Consider the following 19,412-nt stretch of genomic DNA (forward strand, 5'->3'; position numbering starts at 1 on the left):
AACTATCTTTTAAACGTCCATTAACAAAATTTAATTCCCATTCCTAGTAGAGAAGCCTGTTCAAAGCTGGGCAGTGCACAACTAGCATTCAACTCTGGTCAGCAGGAGGGTCACAGAGCCATGTCAAATGACGCACATTGACCCATTTAGATCGACCTCCAGCTCAGGTTTAACCTGTGTGACTGTGATGGTCTGAAGGTGGTATGTGTACATGGGAGGCGAAGCTGTGACTCTGTGTGGCAGCGTGTGCGCCGGAAAACAGTCGCAGCAAACAACAAAGTGGATGTAGGAGCGGCGAACTTTGACCAGAGAAGTTCTCTCTCCTTCTGCTTGTGTGTGTGCACACACAGTCTTATCTAAACCTCTTTCACTCATCTGTGAATGTTACCCTTACTTCCTTGCTATTTGTACTTGTCTCTCTCTTTACCGCTCATTTGCAAATCCAGTCCTTGTGTGCTTGTTCTAGCAATCTGCCTTGTATACATCTACCAGTGATGCGTGGATTGACTCAGACATCATTGGAATCCGCATGTACGCATAAATCACCCAAAGTAATTATTTTCTCCAATTGAGAGACCCGTACCTGCATGGACATATCATTTTAAACATTTCCATGCTTGTAGTAATGTCACAGCAAATATTGTGGGACATTTATTTTAGCAAAACTAAAAATCTGTAGTTATAAACTTGACAGGACAGAGGAAACACTTTTAGCCTCTGAAATAAATGTTTTTAGACAGCTCTGATGGAGCTCAGGATTGATCAAGTGAATAGCTGCTTTACTCCAGTTTTGACTGTATGAACCAGGACTGCGTGTGAAACCTTTTGGATGTGAAGAAGAACACAGAACATTAATTAATATTAGATCCTGTCTGAGTGTCGGAAGATTGGAATAATCAATGAAGTTGCGTTGCTGTGCCTTGTGTGTAAATGTGCACAGTGTCTCTCTTAATGGGGAGACGCTTCACCCTATTTCACCAACCCACCCGCTATTAATCAGAGTGTTCATATTTATTACCCGGCCCACCCAATCCACAGATAACTGTGAGTCCACGCATCAATGACGTCTACTATCCATTTGTCTCTCATCTGTAAATATACGTAGCTCTGTCTCGTCTATAAATTCAGCATCCTTGCTGCCTTATTATTTATTCTCTTTTTTTAATTTAATTTTAATGTCTAACCTTTCAAAACAAATTAAATTACAATTGTGATAAATAATCATTGTACAAATGAGCATTCTTCTTAAAACCATATGCAGGGTCTGCTGCAGAATAGCACATGTAGGATTCAATTCAACTCATCCAGTCCACAGAAATATTACAACCATGATTATTAATTTCATTCTTATTATCATTATCATCAATTAGGAATTCCAGGGTATTAAGAGTTATGGAAGATGATGCCTTGAAAAAACAGCATCCGTGTCATAAATTGTGAATTTCTGACACAGTCTGCATAAAGCACACTACCACCCTCGATCGCAATACGCTACTGCACTACTGTTGCAAGCAGCAACCACCAACATTCAATCAGGCAACGAAGCCACAGTGACTGGTGACAGCTTGTAAAAGCTGAGAAAATGGCTGCCCGAGTGCACTTGACAAAGCCTACAAATGGCCTGACCTCTACATCCCAACAGCTACCTGCGTGAAGTTGTAAATATACAGGAGGGACATACACACAAAACAGTATGTGCGTCAGACACACACATAGAAAACAGAGAAAGCAGCACGGGCCAATGAATGTCAGATCTCATACACTCTCCAGGCTGTTTCGATTGCCAACAAGTTACTTAAGGGCCCTGCACAGTTAAACATGACATGTCTTGGGTTCACACACACACACACACACACACACACACAGTGGTTTTCCTGCTTGTAAGGAGCATGTGTAAGATCAGAGGAATGCAGGCTCTCCCTTGGCTCTTACCTAAGGCAACTGGAACCCTGTAAAAAAAACACAACAAAAACAACCCCAGTTTCCACTCACACATAAACTTTAATGCTCCATCTAATGTTCCTCCGCCTTGCACTCACGTCTCCGCGTGCACACGTGTACATGCGTATGTGAGTTTGTAAACTGTGAGTTTTCATTCACAGAGGCCCTAATTAGAGATTCTACAGTTTCCTCACGACACCACCCAGTGTGTGCTTCACCGTATATCACTGCACAAACAGCCAAGGGAACATTTCTCTTCCTTGAGGTTCACATGTCACATCCTTTCATCTCATCTAGGTTGACCTGCGGGGCTCAAACATGCCATGGATACTGCTACACCTGCATAACGTGGTATTAAACCATTTCATAACTCGCTGATAATGTTACTGTTATGGTCACTACTGTTATTGTTCTCAAGCACACATATATTAAAAACACACATAAACACTTGTAAACATTTACAGTAAGTGTACACCTATCGTTCCTATGTGTAGCTCACTCACACACACACATACACACACTCCCCCCCCACCCCCGACCGGCCAGCCATTGCATCATGTTCTAGAAATGTCTCCTGCTTTGACACACAGCTCTTGACTGAACTGGTGCCTATCACCAGACGCAGAGCACAGTGTGATGCCCTCTGGCCTATCCGAAGCACAGGAGACATGAAGGCACATGTGTACAGGTTGCTGTACACCCTCTACTGTTTATCAGCCAACATTCTTTTTTTAATGTCTCTGAAATCAAGTCTAGGATTACACTAAGGCTGCTCAATTTAGCAATTAAAAAAATCTAAAAAGTGCATAGTGAATATATATGGCGGGGAAAAAAGAAATCAAATCAAAGTGCTAATAATAGGCTAATATCAACACTTCTGAATTATACATATTGCTTCAGTTAATGTATAATTCATAGCAACCAACAATATTTTGTACAACCACTCCAAAACATGTCCCAGACAGATGTACGCTCATCTCTGTCTCTGTACTGCAAGCATCCGAGATCTACCAACTTTGGAGACTTTTGGAGCGCTCTTAAATATTGCATTCATAAGAAGCTTCATAAGTAACTTTTATTCCTAAGTTTGTGAGAAGCAGCGAGAAGTGACTGATTTTTAGTTTTATCCTTTACTTAACCTTCACCTTACACCTGAATTTTGAGCTCCAAACTGTGTCACCTGAAATGTTTTTTCCAGGTCCTCATAAGAAGTCTGAAAGTTTTCCAACAGCTGGCGTCCTGGACAACACAATCTGAAGTGTCATTGCTCCTCCCCTGTTATTATCTCCACCGGGCATAATCATGCATTTGGTCATGTGCGCATCTGCCCACAGCTAATCTCGCATACTACTACACCCATCAGCCTGATATATTTTGTGTACATTTATGACTGCATTCTCATAATCCTCTGGAGGTTGTGGTGGTTGTCAATTTCTTGAAAAACCTATTTTATTGACTGAACCTAGTGTAAAGCTTAGACTTTCGCCATTTTACGATCTGAGTTACGTTTGGGAGGGGTTTTATTTTGTGTGATGTTTACGACAAACAGTTCTAAATAAATGACAATGTTTAAATTGAGACGTTTGGACTTATTGTGCCATTTATTGTTTCCTTATTATGTTTATACAGCGACAGTACCATTACACTATTTTATAAATCTCAAAGAAAACTGAGACTACACTATACAAAACTATTATAGTAAAGCACTCCTGTGGTTCAAATCTTACCTCTCGGGGCGTTCTTACAATGTTTTGTGGCAAGGACAATTATCCTCCTCCCACTGCCTCTCCACAGGGGTACCCCAAGGCTCAGTGCTTGGGCCCCTTCTCTTCTCAATTTACACCACCTCACTGGGGCCGATCATTCGCTCGCACGGCTTCTCTTACCACTGCTACGCAGACGACACGCAACTCTACCTATCATTCCCGCCAGGCGATCCCACTGTCTCGGCGCGGATCACGGACTGTCTATCAGACATATCTGCATGGATGAAGGCTTGCCACCTTCAACTAAACCTCTCTAAGACTGAACTCTTGGTCATTCCAGCCAAGCAATCTATAAACCATAATCATGAAACTACAAATTGACTCCGCAACCATCACTCCAACCAAGGTGGTGACAAACTTGGGTGTCAGGATTGATGACCAGCTGTCCTTTTCAGACCATGTTGCTAATGTCTCTCGGTCATGCCGCTTTTCTCTATACAACATAAGGAAAATCAGGCCCTACCTCACTCAGTACCCCACCCAGCTTCTGATCAGCCCAAAAGGACTCATGTCACTCCATTACTCAGTGACCTCCACAATCAAATTCAAGTCACTAATGCTTGCATACAGAGTGACTACTGGGTCTGCACCCATCTACCTAAACTCCACAATACAAACTTACGTTCCTTCTCGGCCACTACGCTCCTCCAACGAACGCCGCCTGGCTCTGCCCTCCCTACACACAAAGCAATCCCAGTCCTGGCTATTCTCATCTGTGACACCACGATGGTGGAACGAGCTACCACACGCCATCAGAGCAGGGGCGTCCCTCTCTAACTTCAAGAAGCTCTTGAAGACTCATCTCTTCCGAGAACACTTCCTCTTATAACACCTCTAACTCCTAACCTCTAACATGCACTTCCCTTTTGATTGCACTTTTTGCTAACTCTTACTTCCTTCCCTAGGTATCTACCCCATTGATGTGATATGTACTGTGAGTTCTTACTAGTATTTATTGCTGCTCTTACTAGTATGTATTGTCAGTTGTAGATCTGTAGTTGATGCTCTGTTGATACTTGTATGTTGTTCCTCAAATGTAAGTCGCTTTGGATAAAAGTGTCAAATGCCAAATGAGTAAATGTAAATGTATTAAAAACAGTGAATTCATCTATATAATAAAACAAACAAACAAAAAGATTCTCCCTACTGTAATGCATACAAGATGGACACACAGCCTGCCATGCACTCCCTGTTCCGCAGTCGCATGCCCCAAGACACACCTGGCGAAGATCTGCACTTTACTGAGTGCACTCTCCCAGTTCTAAATATTGTTTTTTTAACCTACCCATTAAAACAAACTGAATACCGCACACCTTGTCTAAGTAAAAACTCTAAGGCAATGTGTGTGTTTGTATATGTGTAGAGAAGGAGAGTGAGACACAAAGAGAGCCATTTCCTGTAGTATTACTTTCACGACAGCGAGACCTGGCAGAAAATCAAGGAGCCGAACATTATGTGCGGGCTGCAACAGTCGATGTTAAAGTATAAACATGGCCGAGGTCGTTACGCTTTGAACGCCAGCCTTTCTGTCAGACACAGAGACATAAGAGGAAAACAACACAAGCTATAATCGCCTTCAAAAAATAATAAGCCTTCTGTCTGTGTGTCTTACAATAGAAGCCATTCTCTATGTTTATGGTAGGAGAGGAAAGACTGACTGACCGACCGGCCGACACACTGGCAGCAGCACCAAGCAAGCCCACAGCTGTTTTTTACTAAAAAGGCTGAGAAAATCTGTACAGTTTCTAACAAACAAAGTGTTCTACACTCTCTATCCCTGTCCATCACCTCTCTCGCTCTAACCCTCTTTCTTTCCCATAATGCCTACCTTTGAGTTTACAGCAACGCAGTTGAGTCATTTCATACATCAAGCAGATACTGATCCTATAATTACAGATCACTTGTCCACAATGCTCCAGTCAATGAATGGTAATCAGAGGGAGTCCGTGACCCCTGCCTGCTGATATTAGGAGCAATCCTCCACATCGCAAAATCATTACATAAACCAATTGGAATGAAAACATTAGTCGTCTCAATTGATTTCTGGGAGGAAAAGATCTCCAGTGCATATTCTCATTATGCGTCTCAATGGACCACTTCACAATGAGCAGCGTGATGGATTCTGGAAAGGTGCTACTACACTACCATGTCTGCACACAGCAGCCAGTCAATACGAAATTTTCCCACTGCTCCATACAGAAATGTCAGACTTTTTTTTCCCAGGCTGGTTTACATGCCAGTGATTGACTTCGTAATCGGTATAAAGCAGGGGTTTTCAAAGTCACCCTCCCCCAGCACCCCAAGTAAGATTTGAGACAAATGCTGGGGATGTAAACAGGAAGTATATTGTTGCAATGGAGCCAGTTAATTAGCTCTGGGATATAACTTGAGCCCTGTTTGTATCACCTGTGTTTGTTTACATTTTGACAAATTGGCACCATTAAAAGCATGCCAAATTAGCTATTAGCAGTTCCGGTTTGCAATGTACCGATAAGTGTACAGACAAGGATCACTGAAGAAAACCTGATTATTCTCAGGCAAGTTCTAGAGTTATAAGAAGCGTCTTTTTTCTACGTTTTCTTGTCAGATTTATGGACATTTAGTTGGATGGACTTCAGAGATAATGGAAGGATCTTCCCTTTAACTCTGGGGAGGTATGGCTCACAGTTTCAAAACCTATAGTATAAGTGGAGCATATAAGAAGGAAAGAAGAGAGAATAAACTCTCCACTGTTATATGCACATTAACACACAAATACACTTACTTCTCTGGCAGTGGTTCTGTGACCAGCATCGTCCCCTGAAGTGTCCGTTGATGGTGTTCTGTGAGCAGATGGTCTGACCTTGGGCCGTGCCGGGACAAACATCTCCGCACTCTCTCTCGTTCTTATTGGCCACGATGAAGTTGTCCTCCACTGAGTCTAGGATCTTGGACCAGTCCAAGGTGGCCAGGTAGCACAGGTCTGGATTCTTCTCGATCCTCACGGCACCCCGGGTGATATTCATGAGACTGTAGAGGCCCACCTCCTTCAGCTGCAGCATCTCGTAAATCACGAGTGCGTAGTTGAAGAAGAGGTTGTTTCCGCGGATCACTGTCAGGTTGGGGAACAGATCGCTGAGGGACTCGAGGCCGTAGACCCTGAACAGCAGCATGTAGTCGGTCACCACCCGCAGCTTCGGGTAGCTGAGGCCCCGGAAGTCCTCGGTCTTGGTCTTAAACATGAGCAGAATCTTCAGGTGGCCCTCGATGATGGTGCAGTTCTCCAACGACTGGAGGTTGGTCACATTGTTCCGGATGTCCTTGCTCTGGCAGACTGGAAGGATAGAAAAAGTAGGGAGAGGTGAGAAACAATAATAAGCCAGTCATAAAATACAAGAGAGCACAGAGCGAATGTGCATTTACACTAAGCTGCCACTTTATTACGTACACTTAGCTAATATTATGCAATTTAAACAGCACTGAAATAAATTCCACCTTCAAGAAGTTGTTGTTGAAACTGTTTAAGTGTTAATTCAACTTTACGGTCATTTTGGAGGCTGTGGTTTGTTATGCCGTTGAACTACACTAGCTGGCCACTTTATTGGGTACACCTTGCTAGTACTGGTTTGGATCCCCTTTTGCCTTCAGAGCTCAGTGTTTCCCATACATTGATTTATTTATGGCGGCCAACACAGTATCAACGCCGACCACCAAATTTAAAATCATGTTTGATTGCAGAGCTGCTTGCAACGCATATATTTGCTCAGCACTTCGTTCCCTCTCCCACTCCCTCTCTCTCTCTCTCTCTCATGAGCACCGCTGCACAAATCTGTCCAACACAATTGCTGTCAATTTTGGAACTGCCTTAGTTCTTCATATGGCATACTTTCAACAAGGTGTTGGAAACATTCCTCAGAAACTTTGGTCCATATTGACATGGTAGTATCACGCAGTTGCTGCAAATTTCTCTGCTGTAACTCCACGATGCGACTCTCCCGTTCCACCACATCCCAAAGGTACCTGGTTGGATTGAGATCTGGTGACTGTGGAGGCCACTGGAGTACAGTGAACTCATCGTCATGTTCAAGAAAACAGTTGGGTTTGTACCTAAGGTTTGTACATAATAAAGTGGCCGGTGAGTGTATATTGCATTCAGCTGAGTGGAACTGATTCATGGACTTGTTTTTTATGTTTCAGCATATTTATGCAATGTAAATGTTTTCATGTTCATGTTTTTACTCCTATAGAAAACAATAAAGAGAGCACATCACATTCAAAATGAAACATGACATTCCTTGCTATTAGCTTGATTATGGTTTACAGTAACAGGCCAAAAAAAAAGATTCATCCGTGATTTACAACAGTCTAAAAACAACCAGATATGAAAATCAACAGATCATTCTTTTACCCCTTTAAGCCATTAAACCACTAGTGATTTGCATTAAGTAGAGCAGAGTCATTCATGAAGCAGCTTCACTAAAATCCCCTCTACAATCTGACTGGCCACAAGGGCCCTCTCCCTCCCTCCCTCTCTCTCTCACACACACACACACCGAGTCTCTCTGTTCTCATTGGCTCCAGCAATATTTCTCCAGAGAGAAAATGATTGTATGGCACCGTCTGATCTGAATGAAGCAGACATGAAGGGGTTAACAGAAATGAAGCCTAGAAGCAAAATGCTTATCCATGCTCATTCATACTCTTTAGCTGCTGCACACTGGCGTGCACACAAGCCCACATTTGGACCGGAAAATGCATGCACACACACTCACATCAGAGGATTGGAGAATTCATTAGGGGACAGTAAAGGAGATGTACAGAGAGAAAAGGCGTGCTGCTGCTGTTGCATGCTTGGTAAGATGCACATTTCCAATGTATCCCTCTGCAAAATTAGTAAGTGGAAAGAGAGAACGCCTCATAGCTTAAATTATATAAAACAGGTGTCACAATGAAAACATCATTTATATTGTTGCAATTATGTCAGAAAGCTAGACACATTTTATTTCATCTTTAAAAAAAAAACAGGTTTACAAAGTTACCAAGAGGACACAGAGCGACAATACTTCTCACACATGATCAGCTGTCACATCAGTGAATCAATCATGGGTTAGTAATTGACTAGCATGTTTATTGACATTGTTTGTGAGGGGTCTGAGACGTTTTGTTCTCTCAACTGCAATCAATTATGCACCATAGAAACAAATAAGAAGATACCTCCTAAGCATAGCCCAGATTCATCGCCGCAACACTAAACGTCCTCCTCCCTTGAATCATCTTCAACAAAAACATCATGAACACCCATACATGCGGGACATTTCTCTACCAGATCAATATGATCAGGTTTGTTCGTCAACACCTAGGCCAGTCAAAGTGTCTGCTTATGTGAACAGACTTGCTGTTTTAAGTAGAAGAGATATGTTTTACTGCTTGGCACAGCGACGCTGAGGATGATGTTTTTAAATGCATGCAAAAAATTCCACAATGTCGCCACACCCTATTTACTTTCAGTGAACACGCACATTAAACATATGATACTAATTTGTTCCACATGTACCGTGTCAACAATCCTACCAGCCATAACGGCCCAAAACAGATGGTATGAACAAAACCAACATGCGACAAGAGTGGATTTTAATGCAATTTGTTAATGAACATTACAAATGTGTTTCCACTACAAGAAACAAAACATCAGGTTATTTCTCTCAGTCATGTATTGGATTACAATTACACAGACCTTTATGGCCAAGACAAATTTTGCCAAGTGACAAATAAGTAATTTTGAATCTTGAACTAGAAAAGAGCAGCTTGTAATTTTAAGATGCTGAATTTAATGAAAGAAACTGTTCCTCTTTCACAGTACGAAATTAATCATATCCAACATTAAACCATTCTGTTAATCAAATTTGTCATTACACTAACTTCCATTTGTACAAACAAAGTAGTGAAAACGGGCCTGGCCTTGTGCATGTAGGGTAAAATGAGCCCCTTATCACAGAAGCAATCTAATGTCTCCATCTAGTCTGCTGCTTTCGATCTATGATACAGACACACCTGCTAATCACACTCGGTCTGTGTACATGGTGTGAACCCCATCTGCTCCCCCCTCCCCATGTATTACACTCTATCCACTTTGCACACACTAAAAAAAAAAAAAATCAATCCCACTGCAACATGCATCTTAAAATAGAAATAAAAGTCTAAATGCATTGCAGTAGTCTTGGTTCTATTGAGCGGTTATTGGCCCTCATCATTCCCCAGGTGTAAGCTACCCATTAACTTCCCATTCTGTTAATGGTTAGCAAGACGAACATGTCAACAATCCAGGTACAAACTCTGATCATCAGCACATCAATGGCACAGTTTAAGGGACTTCTTATAATGGACAGGAGCCAAACTACTTACTACAACAGCATGTTGAGCAATACTGGTGAGTTGTTCAGATGTGGATTTTGTCAGAGTGGAAAAAGTCAGACCAAGATATCAAATGGTCAGAACACACTCTTGTTAGACTATATATTTGAATATCCATGCATAAGTGCATGCATCAGGCATAAGTGTTTCACATATTTTAGCATGTGTTTGTGTATATTATCCCTTGATTTTATTTTCTGTGGATGTGACTGATAAATAAATCAGAATAAAATAAAAATGGCTTCACAATTCAACATTCTATCTATTCAAAAATGTTTTCAGTGAAGAGAAATACACACACGATTGTGGGACTAAATGTCAAAATCTTGCTATTTGCCAGGTAGAACACCTGACCAAAGAGTGATGAAACATAGGCATGTTGACAATAGTTCTCCTTTTAGACCTGGTGACAAGACCTTTAAGACAAAAACTAATTTACTGCAACACAGTATTAAACAGTAGCCATCAACGGTGCTCTAATCTGCCATCTTGTTAAATAATGAATTACTGGACATCTAAATGTGTTTATATTTGTCACAATACTGAGACCTGAACTAGAGGAAGATCAGGTTGTACTACATCCCCACAACTGGGCAACATCTGTCCATGGCATCGTGTTAGCAGCAGTGTACACAAACTTCACAAGGAAGAAGCAAAGAAGAGTTTTCAAAACTAAATGAAAGCGTACCAAAATATTTTACCATGATAAAGAAATGATCCCAAATAAGTGATGCAAGACTTTACTCGACAGATCCCAGTTTAAATTCTCCCAGACTGACCGACAACGTTCTTCTCCCAACTCCCTGAACAACTCAGCAGAGCTTCGACTCTGACGGAGCCACCAAATTTCTGAAAGGCTGACCTTTGTATCTGAAAAAGTAGTCTGTAAACATCTCTCTAAACAGCAAGAGTTCTGTAATAAAGTGACAAAAGACATTACAACTCTAAAATTAAATAACACACACTTCACACTCCAACAGTCCATCTTTGATTTTGTCAAATGGGTAAGACAGCAACAAGCGGGCACAAGATTGTTACAGTCCGTCATTCGTTGTGTGCTGAAATGATTTGAAATGAGAAGATGCACAGCAGGCTTTCAACAAGCTGTGTACCTGGCTTAAAACTTCGAAAACAATTGGAAAACACCAGCGTGGACATAAGGAGTGTGGACGTGGCCAAAGCCAGCTCAACTTTGCACACTTCCACTTGCAGCCAGCCTTGGCAGCAGCCAAAAGCAACTCATAAAATAAGACAATAAATCCATTTCAGCTGTTAAGCATCTCATCAGATAAAGCAGAGTTTGAAACAACAATTCGTTCACGCAAGCTCGCCAGTTTGTCTAGGCCGCACCCTCTTTATCACACACATACTGTATTAGAAACTGAAACACAAAAACACACTTCTTCTTGCAGTATGTGGCAGTTGGTGTTATTCCCAGTGATAACAGCAACCTTACACCTCTCTGCCCCTCCTTCCTTATCTCCTGGACACATCAAACAGGCCTGCAGGCCACCCACTCGCTGCCACAGCCTGCAGCAATAACGGGATACCTATTGTGCAACACCACAACACAACAAACTACGTTACGCAACACCAGCAGGGCAAAGGTGCAGCTCACCTTTGCCCACAATGATCTTCAAGACACACCAAGAGGATACATGGAACCTTTTCACAATGTATTTTTCCATTAATGTATAAGTTAATGGAAATGAGGTATTTCTGCTCACACGGCTTGCTAACACATATGGCACGTCACAAAAGAATGTAGTGGGCTATGAACGGAAGCAGTAGACGGTGCAGCTGGGAACTCCCTGCTCAAAATGGAGTCTTGTTTTCGATTGACAGGAACAAGAGAGGGGGGCAATCTTGGATGTGGGTCATCGGGGGCAGATGAAAAAGAGGAGAAGGAGAGAGAGTAAAGGAGTAGAGAAGAGGAAGGGCTGTTATGTAGTCGGGGATTGGCTGCGAGACCCACTGTGTCTTTAAAATAATGACCCATCTCCTCCCTCTCTCTCTCCTCTCAGGTTTAGGAGCAGGGCGACACAGGACAGGCAGACAGCGCGAGTAGGGAGACAGAGCGAGTCAGGAAACAGGTTTGCGGGCAAAAAAAAGAAGGGAAGAAGAAGGGGTTAAGGCGGGCAGAGAAGTGAGCAGGGTGAAAGTGTAACCTGAGCCCAGGCAGGAACGCAGAGTGACGTAAGACCGACAGGACGGTTGGTGATCACATGCATGAAAGGAGGGCTGCTATGGACCACTGTTACATGACAAGCAACAGACGCACACAGGCTAATAGGGGGTAGGGGTAGGCTCAACAATAAGCAATCTACAATATAAAAAACACCCAACAAACCAAGCCTATGGGTGGATATATGAGAACATGGGACAATAACACAGAAACAGCAACGTATATACTTAGGAGACACCTGCTGCCCAATTTCCACTGTTTTTTTGACATCTAAAGAAAGTAAATTGTCAAACAAAACACTCTGGCATAAAGACTATAATGTGAACTGCCATTTTAATGTATTTTGATTTTCAAAAATCCTGGTAGACATTATTTGGGTTGGGAGTTTGGTGGACAATGACTGTGACCCCTCTATAGCCTACCCTCCCACTGAGGACCACCCATTAGCAGATAGTTTGGTGCTCTCATTGGCTGTATAGAAGCTCTTAATTACAATAACAACCCAAACAGCCGCTGATGAAACTGGGGGGGGGGGGGGGGGGGGGGGGGGGGGGGATAAAGGGGACGAGGTTTGGATCAGAGTAGAGAATGGAATAACAAGGCACAGACTGGAACGTACTGTACCATACTATGGACCTCTATAGGAGAAATGTGGGCCATCCACCCGCCTTCCCTGTCTGTTTGACACTTAATTTGGCAGCAGGAATGAGAAAAGGAGGAGGAAGAGGAGGAGGGACGTATAAGGGGACAAACAGAAACAGCAGAGGAAAAAGCTTGGCGATGGAGCGAGGTGAATGAGTTTAACTCTTCAACAGGAGATTAACATACTAACGGTTCCTTTTCCGACATTTTACATAGACATTATGAGGAACTGCATCCTCAGAATGTCAGTTTTCTTGACAACAAACACACATATATATATATATATATATATATATTTGTATGTATATACATACACACACACACACATATACACAGAGAGAGAGAGAGAGAGACAGAGAGAGAGAGAGAGAGAGAGAGAGAGAGAGAGAGTCTAGACATGTGTCACTATGTGCGCTGCTTGAATAGTTAAAAGGTCTTTTCACACATTGATGCTGTTAACAGTAACTGAATAAATTGCCCAAACTGTTCCAGTGGAGCGTCTGTTGTTCACACAAGCAATGCCTGAATGCTATTTTACACTAGCCTACAATGCCTTAATGTTACTTTAATATGATGTGACCATTCAGTGACCACCACTTATACACACAGACGAGAGAACATAATGCAGAATGGCAGGATGGAGAGGGCTAAACGACATTGGGGGGAAAAAACAACAGCACTGCAATTCATATTTTTTCTGCAGTATAGACAGCAACATGCAGTTTTTAATGTTTGCAATTCAAAGAACAAAGAAACAATGTTTTTTTTAGAGATTTTTTCCACCACCATCATTTCCCTTTGAGAATTTTTATCACATATTTAAAAGATAGACACCAAATTCAACATAAGACCCTCAGTCCGCTCAGCGAATGACTGTGATTGCGGTTTTCTTATGCAGGAAAAGCATGCATGTGAAAACAAGTAACCAAATTGCAATTAAACCATGTTACATTATGTTATTTATCAGAGGGACTGACTGTTTTTTTTTTAAGGCATAGCATTCATTTTCTGTCAAGCAGTATAACTGTTACTGAGTTTATGATGGTGGGTCTGACTTGCCCTGTTACATTGCATCCTTTATACTGGTTTCACTGGTTGCTTTTAAAGTACTTTTTAATGACATGGAGGCTGGCAATCAAGGCTGTAGATGTTATGATTGATTACTCGGATGATTCTTGTTGTTTATTACTTGTGGTAAATATTTATGAAATTTTGATATTTTATGACCTTGTAACATTACTTATTTCCATGATAAATTGTTATAAGTTTTATGTTCATATTATATTTTATATGTTTAAATGTCTGCAGCCTTGTTAATTGTGCTGCTGCCTGTCTTGACCAGGACACTCTTGGAAAAGAGATTTTAAATCTCAAGTTTTTTCTGGTTAAATAAAGGTAAAATAAATACAAAAATACACAATATATTGTTCAGACCTAAAATTAAACTTCAGCGGTAATGTTACATGTAGTCCAATGGCTGTGAAGGATATTAACTTCGATATTGTGGCAAAAGCTCCTTGTTCACATGCGACTCAACACTAGCGGTATAGCCTGAAAATGTGAAAACGCCTATTAAATACTAAGCGTTGAAAGTGCCAAGTACTATATAACAACACAGTTTATGTATAATGTACTCAGTCCTTCTGCTTCCGTGATGTGCAAGTGTGTGTGTATTTGAAATTAAGCTGTCAAATTTACTCTGTATCAACAGTGTCTCAACAAATTCCAGCACTTTTAATCTACTTGGCAAAGGAACAGATTTTGATTATTAAAAAAGGTGCCAATTGGAAAAACAGACTAACTGGTATCAAGTTTGTCAACCCTGATTTAGATGTGCCCTGGCTCACGTTACCTAAAACCTAAATTCTGTGGACACAATTCATCTACAGGGGGAAGAAGCTAATTCTATATTATAATAAATATTAAAATATTATAAATACTCTGATTTGATTTTACTGCAGAGCAAATCAAGGCTGTGTGGAATGGACGACTGTGGTTAAACACATTTGTCTAACCTCTTTACATTGACCTCTTCTCCTTGTAGATATTTCTTAGATCATGGAAATATCATAAGTATTGGTACTGTTGTAATTAGGGCTGAAACAATTCATCGATTAAATCAATTACTAAAATGCATGCTTTGTTTAATCCATGTTACCATAAAGCACACTGTTTCGCACGGACATTTATTACTGTCGTTCATTGTGCTTATACTGTGTGAACACGTAATTATGATGGAGCTGTTTGCAAAGTGGAGGAAGAGAGAGAAAATAGCGAGGGCCGAAGAAGAAAGTGTCCAATGTATGGGATTATTTCAAGCTAAAGAAAACAACAACTCTGTAATGCCACAGTCCGTCCACCGTAAAACGACACTTATGTCGCCTAACGTTACCGCAACAGCACGACGGCACCTGATCAGAAAGCACCTGGTGTTCTGCCAGCGGACCACAGACAAGGTAACGGTAACAGCAACTTTAGCATTTAACTGAAATCATGATTGATTGTTGAGTTGAAGGCTAGCCGCCACCAAGTAAAAGTACTTCTTAAACGACGCATCGATAAATCGTTGAAATAATCTATAGAAGCTTCAAGTACTAAAATCATCGTTAGCTACAGCCCTAGTTGTTATGAGCATAATCAAATCATCTGTTCCTCTGAAGTTAAATGACATATTGGCCAATGTCTATTTAGCTCCCAGCCATTTTTGCATGTCATCATCCGTCTCTTTCACAGCTTTACTCCCTCTGAGTGTCAAATATGAAGCAGAATTAGCTCACAGAATAAGCCTGCCATAATTACAACTCAAAAAACTGACTTGAGCATGGCCAGTGCAACTGAGGTCACACTAATGTAACGGCTATCTCTGACAGAAACTGCCATCTCCACTATTCAGTAAGCACTCACAGCTGCAGCCTCAGTTATAGTGTCCTTACAATTTCAGACAGATTCTACTCTTATTTTTAGAGTTGTGCTCCCTGCAGAGAATTTAATATGCATCAACTAAAAGTAGTGGGCTGGCTGACACAGTGCTGGCTGGCAGTGAGAGAGTGGCAGTTTTAGAAGGTGAGTGTGGAGCCCTCTGTGGCCCAAGGACCAGCTTGCCTCTACCTTTTCAATGTAGCAGAGCGCAGCCGAACATAAGCTTAGCGTGAAACCTGACCTGTCTAGCATGAAACCAGGTGGCAGCTAACTCTGAACTGTGAGAAGTTTCCTGCCTCTGTCAGCCTAGACGCACGTTGCCCCTGATGAGGTGATCTGCTGATTATAGATTTGTCAACAGCTCAGTTGCTGAACAAACCCCAGGAGAGAGAATATGCAGCCGCGGTGCCAAGTGGACTGCCAGTGGAAAAATGCATTTGTTTGTTAATATAGCTGTGGAAAGTCCTGAGAAGTAAAGCCAGCTCCCTGTGCGCCCACTGCCAAGCTGTGGCTTCTACAGTGAAAAATGATGCGGAGAAATTGCATGAGAGGCATTTTGATTAACATGTACCAACTTGTACCTCCAAAACAAAGAGAGTTGAGGACCAAAATAACAGTACACGAGCCAGGGAAAGACGGAGAGGGGTGCAGTTTGAAGAGTGAAAATAAGCTCAGTGTGCCATTACATGAAACCACTCAGGAATTATTTTTTCTTAAAAATCTTCTGTTAACAACAACAATGACCAAGTGATACGACAAGTGAATGTAGCGAACACATGCTTCATGACTGACTTGTACTTCCACATTTGAGGACATCAGATAAAGGTGGAGGGGATGGGGGGGGGGGGGGGGGGGGGGGGGGGGGGGGGGGGGGGGGGGGGGCTTGGGAAGAGAGACGGAGCGGGGATAGATGGAGTGTGTGGGTTGGAGCACCTGTTCCTCCATTGCCTCAGCTTCCCATTGAGGAGCATGGCAAAGGGAGCTGGCCTAGCCTATTTATACACAACGCTGGGTCCTGTTACAGCTGTGGCACAGGGCCAGGCTGTGGCAGATTGAAGCGGGTAGAAAAGAGCAACAGGCCCTGCGCTGTCAGATGGCTGGCCAAGAGAAGAGGGAGGCCTAAATCAGATCACACTGGTGACTTTGGCTCGCCTCCTTCTCTCTACCTTCCGGCACTGTTAAAGGAGAGAAGAAGGGAGGTGACGGAAGGAAGGAGAAGGGGAAGGATAGGTACAGACAGAGAGAGACAAACAGACAGAATATAAACATAGAGAAAGAATGAGGAAGAGAAAAAGTAAGGGGGGAGGGCAGGCGAGGCGCCGGGTCACTATCACTTGTTTTTAAAAACAATGACTCACTGTTTTCTAGTTCCACTGAGCTTGGTTCGACCTTGGACTCAAGGCCGCGACGAGGGAGGAGGAAAAGAGAGGTGTAGAGGCAAAGTGGTGAAAAGGAGGGCAGAAGAAACAGGAGCAGAATGTGTACTCCGGCCCTGTTTGACATCTTCTTAGAGTGGCAGGGTACCTGATAGGAACTGATCCCTCATGTCCACCAAGCCAAACACCAAATATCAACCGTGTAGACATGTGTAGTCTGACAGTGAAACATGTCTGATGCCCATCTTACATGTAAGACTGATATGAGATAAGATGGCTGAGACTAAGGTCCTTCCAGCAGCCGATTTCACAATCAAAAACAGAACAGGGGAGAGACCCGGGTTCAATCCCCCACTGTGATACATCTACCATTGTGTCCCTGAGCAAAACACTTGCTCCAGAGGCGTGTGACCTCTGACATATATAGCAATTGTAAGTCGCTTTGGATAAAAGCGTCAGCTAAATGAATAAATGGAAGAAGGGCTTAAACTTGCTCATAATTTTCAAGACAATTCAAATACATCTCATCTGCCAACACTAGCCCGACTCTCTCTCCAGCACACTGTTGCACCCCTGTTCTGACTCCATACTCACAAACAGCAAACAAAGGCCAATAATTTAAAAACCTCAGTCCATATGTAAAGCAGATAAGATGGTCATTGTCTTTGTATCTGAGGTTTTTCCTCATTGCCCAGTTCCTCATTTCATTTCCAGTCCTTTCTCCTCCCTCTCTGCCTCATACTCTCCTGCAGTGCAGTGTAGTGCAGTTTAAGCTTTTGAAAAGTCACATGAAAGAATTTTAAAACGCAGCCCACTGATGCTAACTGCATCTGCAAGAACATAGACGTGAACATGTTCGCTGTGACTACGAGGCACTTTACTGTTGGCTGTGACAACGTGTAATTTCACACAAATACACACAATCACACAGATCTATTCAGCCTTTCCACTTAATTTCATTACCAGTTGCAACTGACATGTTCCCTGTCTAGAAAATAATTGGACAGCTAGTAATACACACATACACACACACACACACACACACACACACACACACACACACAAAAAGAAATATTGGCCACGCCTTACAAACAGCTAAACCAGGTGGTGCACCAAACAAATAAAAAGCATGTTGGGGGGAGAAGCATTCCTGACATAGTTTAGACATTTGTGAACAGACAGAGGGCTATGAAACAGGAGCGGGTAATCAACTGCAGGCTGGACTCTGTTGAAGAACTAGACAAACAGACGACAACACACACACACACACACACACACACACACACACACACACAGAGTGAGTAATACAAAAAACATCTGATGCTCCTTTTCATCTTCCCACGTTATTGAGTGGAGCACAGTGAAGCGTCTTGGTGTGGTGAGCCTCAGCCTGAGAGGGAGGCAGCCGGGGTTCAGTTCCCCTGCTTGACTTGCAGCCACACGGCAGCAGCTGCAGGGCCCGGCCCCACCAACGCTCCGGCCCACAGACCAGACCTACACATGGGGATGGACGACCTACGCCTGCCTTATGGCTCTGCCAAAATCGGCTTCTTCCATCCCCTATGGCTTTCTTTCTTCTTCCAAATCTGCCTGTCTTCCTGCTGAAGACATCTTTGAGTGAACAGTGGCTGTGAAGCTACATTTCCAATCCTAACCCATTTCCTGTAGTACTATAGCTGGAGTTACTCGGCATTAAGATTGTAAAAAATAAAGACTAAGAGGGAAGCAGACAAGAAAGGGAGAGTTGTGATGGGACAGCTGCCGAGACTGTAGCTCAACATGCAAACAGTTTTGACATTCAGTAGTTTTAACCTCCAGCTAAAACAGTTTAGGGGTTTAGCAGAGGTATTCCCTGTGTGGTGAATGGACGAGTGACCTCATCCTAAGCATGGCAAATCCTATTGCTTCGACTGATTGCTGTAAGGCTGCCATCTCCAAGCTACAACTGAATCCAAAATTTGATGCAAATGAAGAAAAACACCCAGAGGGGAGTAAATAATTTGATTTCAACTGCCTTGAAATGAGACTCCAATTGGGTATACACACACACACATATATATATATATATATATATATATATATATATATATATACATATATACACACACATATATACACACACACACACACACATATATATATATATATATACACACACACATATATATATACATATATATATATACATATATA

General features: G+C 42.3%; 1 protein-coding gene across 2 annotated transcripts in view; it reads right to left on the reverse strand.

Annotated features, from left to right (window-relative positions):
* insrb (insulin receptor b) overlaps positions 1 to 19,412 on the reverse strand; it is a 115,276-nt gene that overhangs the window by 58,164 nt on the left and 37,700 nt on the right. For both annotated transcript variants that reach the window (XM_046048816.1, XM_046048815.1), the window contains exon 2: positions 6,472 to 7,020. In XM_046048816.1, the coding sequence (XP_045904772.1) occupies positions 6,472 to 6,928 (457 nt within the window). In that variant the 5' untranslated portion in view covers positions 6,929 to 7,020. The remainder of the gene's footprint in view (positions 1 to 6,471; positions 7,021 to 19,412) is intronic.

Source organism: Micropterus dolomieu, linkage group LG05 (assembly GCF_021292245.1).
Source record: "Micropterus dolomieu isolate WLL.071019.BEF.003 ecotype Adirondacks linkage group LG05, ASM2129224v1, whole genome shotgun sequence".
In the NCBI taxonomy this organism is placed as follows: Eukaryota; Metazoa; Chordata; class Actinopteri; order Centrarchiformes; family Centrarchidae; genus Micropterus; species Micropterus dolomieu.